Consider the following 12754-nt stretch of genomic DNA (forward strand, 5'->3'; position numbering starts at 1 on the left):
TATGAGCACCGTCAGCACCAGGCGCGTGCGCCAATGATCCGCAAAGACAGTCCGCACGTCTACAAAAACCAGGCTGCACCCACAGACAGTCCGCGCATACTTTGATGATGAAATATGCATCACGTCAGCAGACGTAGCAGCACGTGGAAAACCAAAGTATACTTTGGCCATTAAATTTCAGTTTGTTCCGCACAAAACTATCATATGACTCAGCGGTTAAGGCTCTGGGTTACTGATCAGAAGGTCGGGGGCTCTGGGTTACTGATCAGAAGGTCGGGGGTTCAAGCCCCAGCACCGCCAAGATGCCACTGTTGGGCCCTTGAGCAAGGCCCTTAACCCTATCTGCTCCAGGGGCGCTGTATCATGGCTGACCCTGCACTCTGACCCCAGCCTAGCTGGGATATGTGAAAAAGAAGAATTTCACTGTATATGTGCAAATGTATAATGTGTGATAAATAAATAAAATTATTAAAAAAAAAAAATTATTATTATACTTCAGAAGAATTGGAATATGGCACAAAAGTCGTAAGTGCTGTACAGTCAACATGAACAGTTACAAGATTACATGATGAGCTTACCTGCAAGGATGTCTGTGTTTCTAGCAGCGATAGTTTTGATCTTCAAGATGCCAGATTCTGCGGCCTGAAGACAAAAAAACAAGCTTATGTGAGATTCTTTAAAGAAAAACTGACATACTGTAAAATCACCTCATGAATCTGTCACTATATTCATCATAAAATGTTAGCATGTATTTATCTAGTCAAGCATTGTTTTTACTGTACAACTATTTCTACCATCAAGTTTAAATACTTCTTGAATTATATATAAAAAGAATATTTCAATCTATTTTATGCACAATATATATACTAATATACTGAGAATGAGATTTTTGAGATATGTGATTTTTTCACATTACGGTAAATAAATACCTTTATAAATGAAATGATTTTCATTCCCAGAAACACTGAAATATTTCTTGTTTTTCCTTTGCATAACAGTGATGAGGATGATATTTTTTTGCATTACAGTAATGATAATTTGGGGGAAGAAATTGTCATTAAAATAATGTCACAATGGGGGGGAAAGCATACTCTAAAATAAGCTTCATTTTCTTTATTCAAAATATAATTTCGAATTTTTTGCTTTTGATTTTGGGATGAAATATGACCCGGGCAGCCTAAAATCACTAGTGGATTTGATCTGCATCTTCAGAAAAGACCTTTAAACCACAAACATCTCAGAAGAAAAAAAACTCAAACTTCAAGACACTTTTAGACTGGACGTGTACTTTGATCACAGATGAACAGTGAATGAAAACAACTGTAAAACTTTTCAAAAGAAAGTGTTTTTGTGGACAGAGAGTCTTAGAGAATACAGAAGTACAGTATAGAAATGGGAAGTGTTTCAGAGAAAATGTGCCAATGCTGAGCCGTGCTGCCCACTACAACTCACAATCCACAATGACTCCTTTATGCCAAACCAGCAGTGAACCACACACACAAAACTCACAATATACCACTGGTAATATTAAACTGGCCATGGCGACCCAACAAAGTACCAAAATTGATTATTGTACCAAAGTAAAAATGTTGCACATAAATTTAACATTACCATGAGGTAAACACCAACAATATGCTAAATTATTAAAGGGATAGTTCACCCAAAAATTTAAATTCTGTCATCATTTATACACCCTCATGTTGTTCCAAACCTGTATGTATGTTTTTCTTCCACGGAACACACGGAGACATGTTAAACAGGTTGTACGGTAGGGCTGAAACGATTAGTCGACGTTATCGACAATGTCTACAAAACTTTTCATGTCGTATAGTCGTTTGATCTCATTTAACGTAACATGAGATCATATGAAACTCTAATGATGATGCGCGAGGGGAGCACCACAGCTCGTGCCTGACTGAATGGAAGAAAAAACATGTCTTCAGGTGATGTAGATCGCAAAGTATGAGGGAATTATACAAAAATACAAAATAAGTAAATGCAGAAGCACTGTCATCGTGAAATAAAGCAGAGCCAGACCTGGCATTCCACTTAAGCAAAACCTGCATATCAGAGCGTCTAAAAAACAAACAACCTCTGACTGTCACCGCTGGAGTCGCGAGTTCAAATCCAGGGCATGCTGAGTCCAGCCAGGTCTCCTAAGCAACCAAATTGGCCCGGTTGCTAGGGAGGGTAGAGTCACATGGGGTAACCTCCTCGTGGTCGTGATTAGTGGTTCTCGCTCTCAATGGGGCGTGTGGTAAGTTGTGTGTGGATCGTGGAGAGTAGCATGAGCCTCCACATGCTGTGAGTCTCCGCGGTGTCATGCACAACGAGTCACGTGATAAGATGCGCGGATTGATGGTCTCAGAAGTGGAGGCAACTGAGACTTGTCCTCCGCCACCCAGATTGAGGTGAGTAACCGCGCCACCACGAGGACCTACTAAGTAGTGGGAATTGGGCACTCCAAATTGGGAGAAAAGAGGATTAAAAAAAACAAAAAACAAAAAACAAACAACCTGCCGTTATATCTTTAATGCATCCTTTATTAAAGTTCAAATAATAAGGAAGTGGGTCATAAACAAACTCCGAAAATGGCATTTCTCTGTGCGGTCAGCGCCACTTCTATGAGTCGCGTGAAGTGCCACGATCTAAGTGGGAGAGATTGAGACTGCACCCGGTTGATGCACACACTGGCGCGGGGACACTCGTCCCTCGTGCATGCTTACTGCAGCTAGATTATAACATGATGGCTTGCTACATATTGAATCATAATATAGTGTAGCCTATGTGTTACGGTGTGTATCTTAGCTCTATTAAGAAGACAGTGTTTGTTTTTGTGAATTAAAGATGGATCGAAGTGAACAAAAAGGTGAGTGTAATCTTAAAATGGTGATGCATCGAAAACGTTTAGATTTTTACCCACCCGTAGTGCTCAGGCATGGGCATCATAATGAATCTGATGATTCCAGTTCAGATTTTGATCCCTCATAACGATTCTAGTTTCTGAATAATTCCATAATTCTTTTAGAGTCAACTCATTAGAGTCATTCATTCGGGTATCGGACTACACTGGTTGTGCAGTATGGTTCGTGCTGTAGAATTAATACAAGTGCTTTTCTTTGCCTAATTTTTCTAGCTTCAACCAAGTGACAGATGAATTTGTGCAAAAATAAAGTTTGATTAAACGCACATCAAAAACAATATATGGGAAGAGTATGTTGTCATTGCAATTTTATTATTTGCATTTAACATAGATTTCCCCACTGTCTGTGACCTTAGCAGAACAGACATGGGGCCCATTTTTCGGGTCACAGCCAACCAATTTAAAAGCTACTGCTCTACACTGTCTGTTCAGCTGGTTGATTCCACCATTGACTCCGAAACGTTTCCCGTCTCGTGATTTCTCCCTGCCACATCTAATCATCTCTCTTCTAACTCCACACATACTCTGGAGATCCTTCAGGCTGTTAAAGACACTGAGACACTAAAACAAAACACAGCTGTCTGTCCTCTCTGGATGAGACAGGTTTGACAGATCTGTGTCTGGTATCCTCATCTGATGAGGTGTAGGAGGGTTTCTACGACTTTTCTGACCCGCCGGCGGGTCCAAAAGGAAGTGCTATGTCACGAATAAAGTTTACACTTAAATGTTCAAGTCTACAAATACATAAGTCAGGCATATGTGGTATAGTTTGAATTTATGTTACATAAAATAACAAAATAAGGCCTCAAAACATTGCCGTCGGCCATCTAGAGGCCATGTGGTAGAAATTAATTAATTAATTAATATGACTATAAAAGTCTTTAAAATGGCACTTAAATACACAAGTCATATATCAAATGAAAGCTCTCATTCTCAGAAATGTTACTGTACAGTTTATTTTGTTGTCCTAATACCACAGTTCAAAAAGACTTTCATAAGAATCACAAAGTGAAATATGATATCTGCAAGTCATCAAATACAAACGTCTCTTTTATGCTCCAATAACTGCTGCTGTATGTTAGAAAGTAGAAAGTTCTCTAAAACATGTGCCATTGTTTACTTGTCTGTGAGCTTGCTTGGCTGAATAATCCAATGTTATATATTCGATGTCCATAACAAAATATGCAGTCCACGCTAAACAAATTATCGGAAATATATGTTATTGACTATTGATGATAAAACGTTATATATCGTCGCAAAGGGGAGCTTTCTAATGACACCTAGATTGAGCTTCTAGTCCACTCAGAGGCCGAGATATTTAATGAAACAACAAGAGTGGTGCTTGAACTGATATATTACTGAACCTGCAGGGTTGCGTTCACAATGCATGCCAAAAGCGTGGAAATAAAGCGAACTAAACTCACAGCACCTCCCGAGATGATCGGAGATAATTTGCAGCATTCTCATAGACGACATTATTCTTGCAAACAGTTTTCAGAAAAAAAGAGTGAAAACGCTTTACATGCGCTTGTTCCACATGACAGACTCATGCTGCACACTTCTGAAAAAACAGCGAATCAGACACGAGCATTGACGGCTTTTCTTTTGTCTGTTCTTAAAAATATAATAAAGTGTGTTTCTTCAAGAGCGTGTCTTTGTGACTAACAGCATTTCTTGTCATGTGTTACTCCGAGACATCTTACAGGTCGCCCGCCTGCTGCAGGCAGATGAGCAAAACTACCCGCTCATGAAATACATTTGGACGAGGAGCTTGTGAACTGGATTCAGCCTTGTTGCATTTAGCGGATGGCGGGTGCTAGTTTCACACCCTGGCCACTGTTTAATATACAGTATTTGGCGACTTCCCAGATCCATGGTTTTGCCATTTCCTGAAATTGTCGATCATCATCTGTTCACAATCAGCATCGGGATCTTTGTAAGGCATCGTCGATATCCGATTACATCGTCCTATCGCCCAGCCTTATTGGTCCACAATATGTGTAAATGGTGAGCTTGAAAAATTGCAGATGGCGGACCAAAAATGCTCGAGAGGTTAAACAGAGCAAGAAAAATGCTGCTTTATATGAAATGATAACTTCAAACTGGTCTCACATGACTATACCTAAATCATACATAAATTATGTGAGTTTTTTATCTTGTTTTCTAGTAAAAAATATCTAAACATAATTACAACAAGATCAATTTACTTGAGAAACACAGCTGCATAAAATATTACTTAATGTATTTATATTGAGAATAAATTTGTTTTGTTTTGTTTTGTTCCATTGCCAGATTCTGTCACTACATTTAGTATTTTATTTCTTATATCTGAACAGCCATTTTTCATGTGTACACACTCACTTCTCTTTTTCTCACCATCATTACTCAGCAAACATCCCTAACTCTAAGAAATTAACCCCATCCTGCTTCATAAATTATATTTAAGACCCCCAAAACTCTGACACAAGTAAATGATATCCACAAAAATAAGGCATCTGTTGGAAGAACCTGTTGTTTTTATGAGTAGATGAATTAATGTAATGTTGCTAATCGAGAGGCCGCTGAGAATTCAGTGCACCAAAACCACAAAACCATGTTCCGGTACGCCCTCAGAGTGCCTACAAATGCCACGTTCATAGGTGTTTCACATTTAACCAGAGAGACTCCAACAATTACCTCAAAACCAAAACACAGACTGAAGTTATGAGCAATCTTTAACTCAATCTTTGACTCTGTTCAGATGGACAGTGCCCTTTAAATTTGTCATAGTAGCTTTTTCTCCATTTTCAAAGCGATACAGCGATGTTTTTTGTTTGAAAAGGCAACATAACATCTGCTGAAAAGATTTCCAGCAAAAAAAAAATGCAGGCGTCTGTGGTGTAAAGTGCTGCCCACAGCATAATTCTCCAGAGACTTATAAGTTGCATTAGCTGCGGTTTATAATGGAGCTGAACGTCATCAGATTAAATGTGGATCATGAAAACATTCGCCTGACGGAAATTCCACATTTAATATAAACTAATACAGAAAGTTAGTTATCACAGTATCTTACCCCCAAATTAATGTCTGAGATTTTCCTGTTTAACATTTTAAGCTCTGATGGGCTGGTGAGAAAAAAAAAAAAAATCTTCAAAAATTAGAGCTGTCAGAATTAACACATTAACGCATGCGTTTAATAAAAAAAAAAGTCTAACGTGTAAATACTGTCTTAATCGCGATTAACGCATTTACCGTTAATACAGCATAAACACTGGTGTGAAGGGTGGAACCTTAATAATGTGTCCGCCCGGAGTCATCACACTGACGCACACGCCACAGCGCCAGAGCCCTTCTATCAAGATGAGCCTACAAGCTTAGCATAAAACAGCATAACACGGCAGTCCAATAGACATTCTATGGGTGGTACTCTCGTAACACGCTAGTTGACTGTTAAGCTCTCTGCTATGATGGAGCCGTGGAGGTTGTTATCTCGCTAAATAAAAGAATCTCTGACAGAGCAATTAACTCCAAAATGATGCGATTAATTGCGATTAAAATTTGTAATCGATTGACAGCACTAGTCAAAATATTAATAACTACAATCTTGACCAACACAAAATAGGTATAGTTGGACGCTAGGGCTGGGCGATATGTACAAATTATTTTATCGATAATCGCCTTAAAAAACATCGCGCCATCCAATTACATCGTCAACCCCTCTGCCGAAGATCGGTGAATTTTTTGGCTTTATTGATTTTGCTTTAAAAATTGTATTCAATTATTGAAACACGAAAAACATAAAAGACATTTCTAAATCCAAATTGCACTTTAAACGAAAAAAGTAATAAAATAACCGGCTCCATTTGCCATCACGCAATCATCCGTCAACGACAACAGGTGGATAATTACTAATAGCCTACAGATTAAGAACTAAAGACAATCATAAATGTAGAGATAATAATAATCATAATCATAAAGTCTAATAAATTCCATTGTGTTCCCAAAATGCTGCCAAATGTGTGTTCTTATCGAATTTGTGTTTGCGTTTTGGTAATACTAGTAAATACTGCCTAAAGAAAATAAAATAGAACTCAATTTTAGGTTCAAGTGAACGTGTCTTGTATTACTTTATGATTTAATCACTTTCATCTTTGTTTCTTTAATACAAAGATATATATTACTGAACCTGCAGGGTTGCGTTCAAAATGCATGCTAACTGCATGGAAATAAAGTGTACTACACTCATAGCACCTCCCGAGATGATCGCAGATAATTTGCAGCATTCTCATAGACGACATTATTCTTGCAAACAGTTTTCAGAAAAATGAAACATAGAAAAATAAAAAGAGTGAAAACTCTTTACATGCACTTGTTCCACATGACAGACTCATGCTGCACGCTTCTGAACAAACAGCGAATCAGACACGAGCATTGACGGCTTTTCTTTTGTCTGTTCTTAAAAATATAATAAAGTGTGTTTCTTCAAGCGTGTGTCTTTGTGACTAACAGCATTTCTTGTCATGTGTCACTCCGAGACATCTAACAGGTCGCCCGCCTGTTGCAGGCAGATGAGCAAAACTACCCGCACATGAAATACATTTGGACGAGGAGCTTGTGAACTGGATTCAGCCTTGTTGCATTTTGCGGGTGGCAGGTGCTAGTTTCACACCCTGGCCATGGTTTAATATATTTGCCGACTTCCCAGATCCATGGTTTTGCCATTTCCCGATATTGTCGATCATAGTCTGTACGCAATCGGGATCTTTGTAAGACATCGTCGATATCCGATTACATCGTCCTATCGCCCAGCCCTATTAGAAGCTCTACTTTCCAATGCATATAAGTATTATGACCAAAACTGAACAAGTGCTTTGAAATTTGCAGATAAATCAGAAGTGTTCCATTTGATAATTTATGAAAAATTTGCACTGTCCATATTATTGCAATCAGTAAAAACATCAAACTCATCAAATATCCATGTGTCATATGTTGATGGAAATCTCTCAAAGAGTAGAATACAACAGGCCTAATTGTTTTACTCACAGACAAAAACACAGTGAGTAATAGCTAAGTATATGTCTATGACAATTATGTTTCAGGTGAACAGGTGTTGCTCATATTATATTTGTAATGTTATAACTTTTGATTGCTTTGTCGTATCAACACAACATTTTTCTCCGAACAGAAGACATGATTCGGAACAAACCAAAAGCAGCTTTTCTGAGCCACCTTATTTACACCCAGAGATATATAATGTCAAATCAGAAAAATAAGAAAAAATGTACATTTTTGGCTGGATTGTTTTTGTGATTTTTCAGCATTTTCTTAGGCTGAGAGTCTCAGAATGTATCATAACCTATATCATTTTTTTTTTTTACGTTTTCTTTACAATGATACCAAACACTTGACCCTCCTTGTTTTGTTTTTGTCAAATTATAAGCCTTTAATTTTGGGTATGCTACTAAAACAGGAAATATTTAAAAACACCTTCAAAGCTTAAAGGGTTAAACAACACAAATATAACCCTGAGTGAGAGTTATGATTACCAGGACTAGTTTTAAACTACTCACTATTCAATATTAATTAATTATTCATTGCAAAAATAACGAATGGAATTATCGAACAGGCTTCTTGAAGCCGCCTCCTATCTTCCATTGGTCGGACAAACATACAATCCTGCTCCAAAAGCATGCGATTAGTAGAGCCAAATGTTATCGTGATACATGGTAAAATGCGATACAGTTTGTAGGATCGCGGTTCATCATGCTCTTTAAAGATCTGAGATCAGATACCTGAGAAACAGTCAAACACCTGAAACAATGTGTGCCCACCTTTTAAGTGTGTGTGTGTGTGTAGGGTGAAGGGGGTTTTCCTGGGTGTCAAGCCACTTTATGACACTTAAATGAACAGTAACAGTGACATAGAAAACAATGCGTGTTCAACTGCATCATTTTTCCTAGTCTGAAAAGACTTTAAGGTTTATGCCTATACAGAAATTAACTTTGAAAAATAAATAAGAAGTGTGACAACTAGCCCCTATCTAACTATATTTCCTTTTAATAGACTTTCAAGTTCAGCCATATATAGGTATACACGTATACACATTTAATCTTCTATATCACAACATTTAGCATGTATATTATACATATATACATGTATGAAAGCCTATATACTGTGAAATCCACCATATATATTAACATATGCATGACACATATCTATATTACGTGCACACGCGCGCGCGCACACACACACACACACACACACACACACACACAAGAAACTCTTGATTGTCATTGTACATGCACTACACACAAATATAGAGGTATGTATACACATATACAATCCCACACACTAATATATTTTAATATACACATGCATAGGTGTCAGTACCTCTTTGACTGGAGGGAATTTCTTCTTGCACTCCATTGACAGCGAGCGCAGGTCCGTCTGCATGTTCTCCAGGAGTTTCTTCACCGCTTCAGGACTGCTCGTCGACATCTTTACACTCATTCAACACTAATTACACTCTAATTAAATCCTAATAATTCTAATTAAACTGTCCGATGCTTCGGCTCCGGCGCGAGACACATAAATAAAGCCTCACTGTCACACACATGGATCAATAAATGTGCCTCTATTCAGCCAAAAATGCGCGTGTGTGGCATAAACATGATCCTAATCATGCTGATATGTATGGTCTATATGATCCTGATGACATATGTGATCTATATGCGCGCTTCACGCCGCGGTTTCGTGTTTTTTTTTTTCTTCAGTCCGGGTTGCCATTTTGCCTGTGCGGAAAATGACACGTCACGCTACGCGTCACTTCCGTAAACAGTGACGGTTCCGCAGCTGGGCGGAGCTGTGGCACCCCACGTGGGCACTCAGCAGCGGTATATCGATAACGGTATATCGCCAACCAAATGAAAAGAGGTGCTCTTTAAAATGATAAATTACCTATATCCAGCAAACAATTTTTTAGAGTAAGATTTAACCCTTGTGCGTCAATTTAAAAAAGTTAAACTGCCATTATATTAATATTATTTTCCACTTTTAATGAGTTAATTTTTTTTTTTACCAACATCAGTCCTGATCATAACTACCAAATATTCATTCATTTTCAGGATTTTAACCCTTTAAATGCCAGTTTGTTTATATAATGCCACTGTTGTTTTTTATGAAAAAAAAAATGAATTATTTTTCATATACTAAATGCTAAGGGGAGTTTTTATTTAATTTTATTTTTTGGATTATCACAGTCTGGGGTATGTCAATGATTAGCAACAACACTGATTTTGATGCATTATTTTTTTTTTTTGCAATGTCAGATTTAGAAAAAAACTCACACTCAGGACCTTAGAGGACAACAATGTCAGTGTCAAAAAACTGCCATAAAAATATTATATATTAATATTATTTTCCACTTTCACTAACTTACATTTTTTTACCAACATCAGTCCTGATTATAACTGCCAAATATTCATTCATTTTCAGGATTTTAACCCTTTAAATGCCAGTTTGTTTACATAATGTCACTGTTGTTTTTTACACACACACACACACACACACACAGACACACACACACAGACACACATTTCTCAATACACACATACAAAACACACTCTGGCATCCATACCAACACACCCACACAATTTAAGCTGCATCATTTATTCAATTGGCCTGCAGTGCTCTATAATACAGCAAACAGAAAATAGGGGAAAAGCTTGTATTTGCTCCATAGGGGCTCCATAATGATAGCATAATATCATAGAATTCATGATTTTATGCTTTAATGGCACTGGGGTCAAATATTGCAGTTTTAATGGGTTTCGATGGGGACATTTTTGTCCTGAAGGTCCAAAAAACTATTTTGTGTACACAGTGTATTATAGACAGGGTTGGGGAGTAACGGAATACATGTAACGGGATTACATATTTAAAGTACAAAATATAAGTAACTGTATTCCACTACAGTTACAATTTAAATCATTGGTAATTAGAATACAGTTACATTCAAAAAGTATTTAGATTACTGAAGAGATTACTTTGCATTTTATTGTCATTTGTTTCATTTAATATTTAGTCCTTTCAGATGGAAAACATTTATACATATAAATGATGTGATCCAAAGTGCATTTGAACAGCGGTGAAACACTTTCTTATGATGTGTTACATTCATACGAGCAGACAGAGAAGTACGTTTGAAGTAATTTTGAAGCAGAAGAAATAGAAATGAAACTTGTGTAAATTGTCAGCTTTACGCTAAGATAAAATGCTATTTCTAGCAATTTTATATGCACGTTACCAGACACGATCATATTGTTTTATCAAGATATTCACGTTAGATCATAATTTCTTTTTTTCTAGTAAGATCTTTGATATTAGGGTAAAAATCATATTCTTGATGATAATTCTTGTATTGTTTTCCTGTAAAAATATCTAAAAATCCTTAAAACAAGATCAATTTGATTTATCTTGATTTAGAAGCAACACTGCAGAAGATATTTCGGTTTTTCAGAGAATGTATTTTTAACGTGTATTTTGTCTTACTGTACTGGCAGAGTTTTTATAGTCAAAACAAGTGAAAATCTACCAGTGCTGAAGAAGTAATCCAAAGTATTTATAATACGTTACTGACCTTGAGTAATCTAACAGAATACATTACAAATGACATTTTACAGCATGTATTCTGTAATCTGTTTATGTTCAGTTAAACATTAGTTATTAGACTGTGCAGACCTTTTGGAAAGATGCATACAATTGGATCAAACACAAAATATCATTTATACCTATATTTCTTGGGGTATTGTCAAATAAATTCGGTATAATAATTGAGGAGATTTTTTTCTTTTGCTTTAAATAATCTGATTCATAAAAATATGTATATATAAATGCAGATTCTTGAAAACACATCCCCAAATGCATGTTTGTAAAATGGAGCTGTCTCTGTATTTATATGTCTATAAAAAATTATAAAAAGTCTCCAAGGCATGGGCGTAGAGTACACGGGAGATGCAGGGGATGTGTCCCCCTCACTTTCAATAAAACCAAATTTCACCCCCGCACTATTTCACAGGGCAAATGTGTTTACGCTGTGTTTTCATACAGCAAATGTCTAAATGCTGTGGTGGAATGATCCGCCCCTCCCTCTCATCATCGTCGCCCCACCTCTTAAGCTGCGTTCACACTGCCAGCGACTTTGTGGCTTGGTGTCGCTAGACTCTGTGATCTGTGTCACTAGTGGGCATTCCTACTGTTTGTCACTGTAACGTTTTTGGAGGACAGCACGTCTGGCAATAACGTTTAAAAATGTGATCACGGATGAGACCTAATACTGGTTAAATTAAGATATCATTACAGTTTGACAAGGAATCAGTTCTCTTGTCTCTAAAATTGTTCATTCTGCAGTGTAGAGTGTTTTATAAAATGTGCAGCAGTGTTCAGTGTATTAAATCATTAATAAGACAATCAATCTATCGTGAATGAATGAATCAAACTCACTCGGAATGCAGACCGTTTCTGACATGCTTTTCCATGCATCATTGTTTTATTATATCCATGCATGTGGTTATAGACAAATTATATAGAACAATAAAAATCCCTCACGACGCTGAAATTTCTCCTCTGTCTTGCATGCACTCGTCCCCAGACTGCCAGGAGACAGATTACGTGAGCTCTGCTGTCTTTGCTCTCATTGGCAGTCGCCCGTGAATGTCGCTCGTCATTTGCATAAACTTGACATTTTCTCAACTTCTCTTGTCGCTCTCCACGGCGATCTCTGTCGCCAACGACCGCGGCAGCTCGTGTCGCCGGAAGTCGCTGTGCTCTCATTGAAAATGAATAGGATCGTGT

General features: G+C 37.4%; 1 protein-coding gene across 4 annotated transcripts in view; it reads right to left on the reverse strand.

The window, feature by feature from the left end:
• LOC127436054 (protein MON2 homolog) overlaps positions 1-9718 on the reverse strand; it is a 44215-nt gene extending 34497 nt beyond the window's left edge. For all 4 annotated transcript variants that reach the window (XM_051689970.1, XM_051689969.1, XM_051689968.1 and 1 more), the window contains exons 1-2: positions 9293-9718; positions 579-642 (exon numbers count right to left, since the gene is read on the reverse strand). In XM_051689970.1, the coding sequence (XP_051545930.1) occupies positions 579-642; positions 9293-9412 (184 nt within the window). In that variant the 5' untranslated portion in view covers positions 9413-9718. The remainder of the gene's footprint in view (positions 1-578; positions 643-9292) is intronic.
• Positions 9719-12754: the final 3036 nt, after the last annotated feature.

Source organism: Myxocyprinus asiaticus, chromosome 46 (genome assembly GCF_019703515.2).
Source record: "Myxocyprinus asiaticus isolate MX2 ecotype Aquarium Trade chromosome 46, UBuf_Myxa_2, whole genome shotgun sequence".
Lineage (NCBI taxonomy): Eukaryota > Metazoa > Chordata > Actinopteri > Cypriniformes > Catostomidae > Myxocyprinus > Myxocyprinus asiaticus.